The following is a 7,348-nucleotide window of genomic DNA, read 5'->3' on the forward strand; positions in this document are numbered from 1 at the left end:
TATGAATGTTACATACTTGTGGGTATAGGGGAGCCCATAAGGAAACCATTAAATAGTTTAACTAAATAGGCGGTGAGTCGATCCGCAAATGCCTTGTAATAGAAGTACGTCAGACTGTCTGGACTCGGCGACCTCCTATTAGAAAGTAATTTAAGCACCTCTCCCACCTCTTCACCCGTGATTTCTTTATTCAGTGTATCTATAGCACTCCTAGTAAGAGTAGGTAGCTCGAGAAAAGAGTGAATCAATTTCCTCTGTTTTCCTGGGTCTGCGGGAAGGGAGCTAGGCAAGGAATACAGTTTAGACAGATAATCCTGGAAGATCTTTGCAACTTTAGTAGGGTAATAGAGGATATTCCCCCCCCACATCTCTTAAGGCATAAACGGATGAGTTCCCTCTATCCTGACCTAGAGTAATCTTAATTATATTTTTATTTTTGGGGTGAGGGGGTGCCAATTAGAACTTGCACTATGGGGTCCCATGATTTCTATGTACGCCTCTGTTCGTCCCCTTAAAGAAAAACAATTGAATAGAACGAATTGTCCTCAAAAAGACTTTCAAAAATACAACATTGTTGACTAAACCAATTCTCAAATGACGGAAAAATAAGCATTATGGCGTCCAAATTGTGAAGACAAAACAATGAAGGAAATCCCAATGTCATAATGTACCACACTAAGTGGCTCCTGCCACGTCTGCTTCTATCCCTGCTGAACTGACTCTAGGTCAGCACGGCGATATAGGAGGCGTAGAGGCCATGCATCGATTGGTCTCAGGTGCCATACAGCTCTGGTAGCATAAGCGTCTATCTAGAACCTTCCACATGACTTTTCCTTCTGTCCGTGACTTTTACATTATTTATTTTACAGCTTTGAGATTCAGGGAAAAGATATGCAGAACTCTGCAGACACAATGGAAAAAGGAGAAATGGATGTGCGGGGTGATGAACGGAGTAGAGACCTTTCCACAGGTAACCCTCCTCAATGAAGTGTCACCATTAAATAACATAGAGAACAGTCACATTTCCAGCTGCAAGGAGAAAATGAAGTTACGTTCTCCCTACTGCCACTCGTATACAGTCACTGATGAAGTGTGGGAAACAGACTTACCGCTCACAGGCTGTCAGCCAAGTAACAAGCGGGTTGATTACTGTGCACTCACTATGTAGTGAGTGGTGACTGTTTCAGCCTCTCCCACTGTGCTGGTAACTGGAAGCAAGCTGCTGCTGGGAGAATGTAACTGCATTTTCTCCTTGCAGTTACTGTGTCACAATCCCTCCGCTGTCTTGTACGCAGTGAGTGACGATTTTGCCTCTCTATGGAATCAGGGCCGTGCCAAGCTGTTAGTTTGTTGAGCAACAATTCAGTTCAACCTGAAACTGGGAGGTGCTTGGTTTCTTCAAGGGTTCCCTGTTCTGAGTGATCAGTTGCTTAGCTGAGTAGTCAGTCCCAAACCCAGGGTATCCTGGAGGTGTAAAGGTAGCTGGAGCAGGGACCCCAAAAATGGCCCACAGACTAGGGTCCGTTTGCTGTTCCTTATCCCAGAGGTAGGCTTGATGGTATCCAGGTCTGGACGGCCAGCTTAACCCTAACTCCTGTCCAAACCCTGATCTAACACTCCCTCTCCCCCCAGCTGGAGTGGAGATGCAAACTCCACAAATACCACAGACACAGGAAAAAAACAAGACTCATACACACTGCACACAAAAAGAAGACACAGTATGTGTATCGGAGGGAATAAAGTATAAGGAAGGAAGTAAATGTACAACGGGGAAACTTCCACAACACTCAAACAGCAATATACTGGTCACCAAGAATAGGATCGCCACAAAGACCGGAATCACAGGAGCATAAGCTGTAGCTATCATCTGCAGCAACAAACAGACTCTCAAACCTTAAATAGGGAGAAGACCGGTGAATAGAAATTAGCCTTCTGAGTCTCAAGGAGCCACACACCACTCCACAGGAATTAACGCAGGACTGGAAAGCAGTGGAAAAAACTCAGCTGAGGCTGAGCAACTAAGATCAGGTTGTCTGTGAACAGAGTCCGATGCCGCAGCGTCACCCCGCGATTGTGGGCCTGAACACCACATGACACGGGGCATTGGTTATCTGTTCTCTGATCTATAGCTGCCAGACCTTGGACCTCCTCTGACCATCCATTTGCCCTGATCCACTATCCTCCTTATATTCTGACCCCAGACCGGACTACGCCTTTGTCTTTCCCCTTAGTTCACGCCATGCTCTCTTTGTATCTGACCCCAGAACATTTGATAACCCTGCCTCACGGTTTGTCCATGCAGTGACTAGTGTCACACACTGTTCCAATAAACAAGATAGATATCATTTATTTGCTAGGTACTCAGATTACCACTATATCTGCAGGTAAATAGTGTTTTTGTAGCTGTCAGGTTTTCTTTAACCCCTTCTTGATATGTAACATATTATTAGATCCTATTACTTATTGCGGGCTCAGAAGCTGAGTCTCCATTATTGACAGATGATGCCTGGGTTATTCAGTGGAGGTAAGCTTCACCCACTGCTGTTAACTTTCAATCTTTGACAGCAGCATTCGCAGCACGTAGCCAATGGGGTACAATGTTCAACATATCCAACGCCTTCAGCAACATTTATCATTGGGTTCGTTAGGGGTCGCCATATTAGCTGGGGGTCTGCTAAAGACCACTTGCCCAATATAGGAGTACTCCTATGATCTCCACACCTAGATACATTCCTTCAGTGGTGTAGATTTCAAAATGAGATTTGTGGGGTGTGTTTCCACTGTTTAGACACATCAAGCGCTTTACAAACGTGACATGGCATCCTCTATTTCTGCCAATTTTGTTCTCCAAAAGTCAAATGGTGCTCCTTCCCTTCCGAGTCTTGGGGTATCGGCGTACACACGAGAAATTGCACAACAGAATTTTATGGTCCATTTTCTCATCTTACCCTTGGGAAAATGAAAATTTGTGATTAAAGCAACACTTTTGTGGGAAAAATGTAAATCTTTATTTTTTTCCCTCCACATTGCTTTAATTTCTGTGACGCATTACTGCTGTAGGAATATTACAAAAAAAGGATAAATACATAGCTAATGTGAAAAATGAGTAAAAAGACAGTCATTGCATTACTGCTTTCGATATATTTGCAAAGAGAGATTCTTAGCTTATGTATTGGCCAATCCATGTGAGCCCGATAACCTCGACAAGGTGATCTCATTATATTGGGAACCTAATCTTTAAATGCCTCTGTGGGATTAAAAATCTGCATATCTGGGCAGATGGGTTCCTGGCTAAATAAGATGGTAGACACATCTATAGGCTATAGGGCAGAGTGCTTGGTCAGGTGCTTGTCAAGGTTATCGGGCTCACATGGATTGGTCAATAGATAAGCTAAGAATCTCACTTTACAAATATCTCTAAAGCAGTAATGCAATGCATATATAGTTTTACTCATTTTTCTCATTTACTCATTTACCTATGTATTAATCCCGTTTGTCTAATATTTCTACAGCAGTAATGCAATGCCAAAGTATCCTTATATTATTGAGTGCAACTGGATATGCTTTTGTAGATATATTTTATTGAATGTCGTTTTGAGCACTTTGAAGGGTGCAGTTTTTAAAATATTTTCGGTATTTTCTGTCACATAGGCCTTTTAAAGTACAAAACTATACACTTTGGAATTCGTATGGATTTATGTGTGCCTGTGTATGTTTGAGGTTATATTATTAAAAGCTTATAACTTCAATTTTATTTATGGCAGATGACTGTACCAGGAGGTCAACACAGAATGCTAAGGGAAGTGAAAGTCACAAAGAAGAGAAGCCATATTCATGTTCAGAATGTGAGAAATGTTTTGCTAAGAAATCAAGTCTCATTAGACATGAGAGAATTCACACAGGAGTGAACCCATATTCATGTTCAGAATGTGAGAAATGTTTTGCTGACAAATCAGATCTCATTACACATGAGAGAATTCACACAGGAGTGAAGCCATATTCATGTTCAGAATGTGGGAAATGTTTTACTTTTAAATCAAGTCTTGTTAAACATTTGAGAATTCACACAGGAGAGAAGCCATATTCATGTTCAGAATGTGAGAAATGTTTTGCTTCCAAATCCGATCTCATTACACATGAGAGAATTCACACAGGAGAGAAGCCATATTCATGTTCAGAATGTGGGAAATGTTTTTTCCGGCAATCACATCTCATTACACATAAGAGAATTCACACAGGAGAGAATTCATATTCATGTTCAGAATGTGGGAAATGTTTTGCTCTGAAAGCACATCTTATTAGACATGAGAGTATTCACACAGGAGTGAAGCCATATTCATGTTCAGAATGTGAGAAATGTTTTGCTGACAAATCAGATCTCATTACACATGAGAGAATTCACACAGGAGTGAAGCCATATTCATGTTCAGAATGTGGGAAATGTTTTACTTTTAAATCAAGTCTTGTTAAACATTTGAGAATTCACACAGGAGAGAAGCCATATTCATGTTCAGAATGTGAGAAATGTTTTGCTTCCAAATCCGATCTCATTACACATGAGAGAATTCACACAGGAGAGAAGCCATATTCATGTTCAGAATGTGGGAAATGTTTTTCCCGGCAATCACATCTCATTACACATAAGAGAATTCACACAGGAGAGAATTCATATTCATGTTCAGAATGTGGGAAATGTTTTGCTGAGAAATCAAGTCTTATTAGACATGAGAGAATTCACACAGGAGAGAAGCCATATTCATGTTCAGAATGTGGGAAATGTTTTACTTTGAAATCAAGTCTTGTAAATCATTTGAGAATTCACACAGGAGAGAAGCCATATTCATGTTCAGAATGTGAGAAATGTTTTGCTTCCAAATCAGAGCTCATTACACATGAGAGAATTCACACAGGAGAGAAGCCATATTCATGTTCAGAATGTGGGAAATGTTTTACTTTGAAATCAAATCTTGTAAAACATTTGAGAATTCACACAGGAGAGAAGCCATATTCATGTTCAGAATGTGAGAAATGTTGTGCTTCCAAATCAGAGCTCATTACACATGAGAGAATTCACACAGGAGAGAATTCATATTCATGTTCAGAATGTGGGAAATGTTTTGCTGAGAAATCAAATCTTATTAGACATGAGAAAATTCAAACAGGAGTGAAGCCATAGTCATGAATAGAATGTCTGTTTTAGTAAATCTTAATAGACTTTTACTATCTGTTAATAAAGAGTTCATTTTATGTCATTACGGTTGTGCACTTTTTATGATGGATCATTTACAAACTATTCATCGTTTTACACATTTTTTTCTTAATATTTGATAGAGAGAAAAAACGTTTTTTTTGTTTTTAGTCAAGTTGTACTCTTTATTCATCCGTTTGTGTACTGTTTGAATGAGAGCAGAATTCGTTTTGTTAAATCTACACTCCATTTTGTCTTTGTCTGTACTGTGTCTCCCTTGGTGTAATGCAGCAGAGACCTCTGTTTACTTTAGATAAGGACTTGTATAGTTTCAATTTCTTTGTTAAAAGTGAAGTTCAGGAATGTGAAACTAAAAAGTTTATATAGGTGATGATGATGTATTATTTTATTTGTTTGAGACAAAGGGAGAGCTACTTCTGATACTTTGTCTTAGAGAGGCGTATCCTATACATACATACATACATACATACATATATATATATATATATACATATACATGATCTTTATAATTTAATTAGGACCACACACACACAATCTTATATGTCCCATGCTGAATGGTGACAACAAAATCTAGTGCCTCAACAGCGACCCACTATTCCTGAGAACCGCTGATCCAACCACCTTGTCTTCCTCAGAAAGGCAACTCAAGCTGTATCAAAAGGTAAGAAGCTTATTCTTACAATATTCGAATTTGATAAATGGACTATTTTGCAAATTTTCCTACCTGCAAAGAATGGAGAGGGCTGTAATTTTTATTGTAGGTAACTTCAACTGTGACAGAATAAAAAAAACAATACAGAAAATTACATTGCATGATTTTTAAATAATGAATTTACATTTTATTGCGTGAATTAAGTATTTGATACAATGGAAATACAGAACTTGGCATGTGGCACAGAAACCTTTGTTGGCAGTTACAGAGGTCAGACGTTTCCTACGGTTCTTGACACAGTTTGCACACACTTCAGCAGGGATTTTGGTTCACTCCTCCATACAGATCTTCTCCAGATCTTTCAGGTTTCTGGGCTGCATTGAGTTTCAGATCCTTCCAAAGATTTTCTTTTAGGCTCAGGTCCTTAGTTGCCCTGTCTGTGTGTTTCAGGTTATCGTCATGCTGTAAGACCTAGCCTCGACCCATCTTCAATGCTCTAACACTAAAGGCTACTTTACACACTGCGATATCGGTCCCGATATCGCTAGTGTGGGCACCCGCCCCCATCTGTTGCGCGACACGGGCAAATCGCTGCCCATGCCGCACAACATCGCCCAGACCCGTTACACATACTTACCTGCCCGGCGACGTCGCTGTGACCGGCGAACCGCCTCCTTTCTAAGGGGGCGGTCCGTGCGGCGTCACAGCGACGTCACTGAGCAGCCGCCCAATAGCAGCGGAGGGGCGGAGATGAGCGGGACATAACATCCCGCCCACCTCCTTCCTTCCGCATAGCGGCTGGGAGGCAAGTAAGGAGAGCTTCCTCGTTCCTGCGGCGTCACACATAGCGATGTGTGCTGCCGCAGGAGCGACTAACTACATCGTTACTGCTGCAGTAACGATAATCGAGAATGGACCCCCATGTCACTAATGAGCGATTTTGCATGTTTTTGCAACGATGCAAAATCGCTCATCGGTGTCACACGCAGCAACATCGCTAATGCGGCCGGATGTGCGTCACAAATTCCGTGACCCCAACAACTCCGCATTAGCGATGTCGCAGCGTGTAAAGCCCCCTTAATTCTATTTTGGTCTCACTTGACCACATGACCTTCCCCCATGCCTCCCTGGATCATCCAGATGGTCACTGGCAAGATTCAAATGAGCCTTGATGTGCTGGCATGAGCAGGGGGACCTTGCATGCCCTGCAGAATTTTAATCCATAATGGCATAGTGTGTTACGGTAATATTTGAGAATGTGGTCTCAGTTCTGTTCAGGTCATTGACCAGGTCCTCCCGTGTAATTCTGGGCTGATTCTTGACCTTTCTCATTATACTTACCCACACGAGGCAAGATCTGGCATGGAGCCCCAAACCAAGTAAGATCGAAAGTCACTGGGGGACGTGCGTGCGGCAGAGCATTGAGGGCGTACATGCAGCAGAGCATTGGGGGGGGGGGCGTGCGTGCTGCAGAGCATTGGGAGCCT

At 41.7% G+C, this 7,348-nt stretch overlaps 1 protein-coding gene across 1 annotated transcript; it reads left to right on the top strand.

Moving 5' to 3' along the window:
- The first annotated feature begins 852 nt into the window (after nucleotides 1–852).
- On the top strand, nucleotides 853–5,271 carry LOC142264312 (uncharacterized). Its single transcript, XM_075332248.1, has 2 exons — nucleotides 853–970; nucleotides 3,765–5,271. The coding sequence occupies exons 1-2, from the start codon at nucleotides 892–894 to the stop codon at nucleotides 5,174–5,176; spliced, it is 1,491 nt and encodes a 496-aa protein (XP_075188363.1). The 5' UTR covers nucleotides 853–891; the 3' UTR covers nucleotides 5,177–5,271.
- Nucleotides 5,272–7,348: the final 2,077 nt, after the last annotated feature.

Source organism: Anomaloglossus baeobatrachus, unplaced genomic scaffold (genome assembly GCF_048569485.1).
Source record: "Anomaloglossus baeobatrachus isolate aAnoBae1 unplaced genomic scaffold, aAnoBae1.hap1 Scaffold_2647, whole genome shotgun sequence".
Classification (NCBI taxonomy): Eukaryota; Metazoa; Chordata; class Amphibia; order Anura; family Aromobatidae; genus Anomaloglossus; species Anomaloglossus baeobatrachus.

Bases quoted from the DNA above. Each gene is read 5' to 3' on its own strand.
- LOC142264312 (XM_075332248.1), top strand. From the start codon at position 892: ATGCAGAACTCTGCAGACACAATGGAAAAAGGAGAAATGGATGTGCGG. The intron at 971-3,764 runs GTAACCCTCCTC...TATTTATGGCAG, and splicing joins GAGTAGAGACCTTTCCACAG to ATGACTGTACCAGGAGGTCA.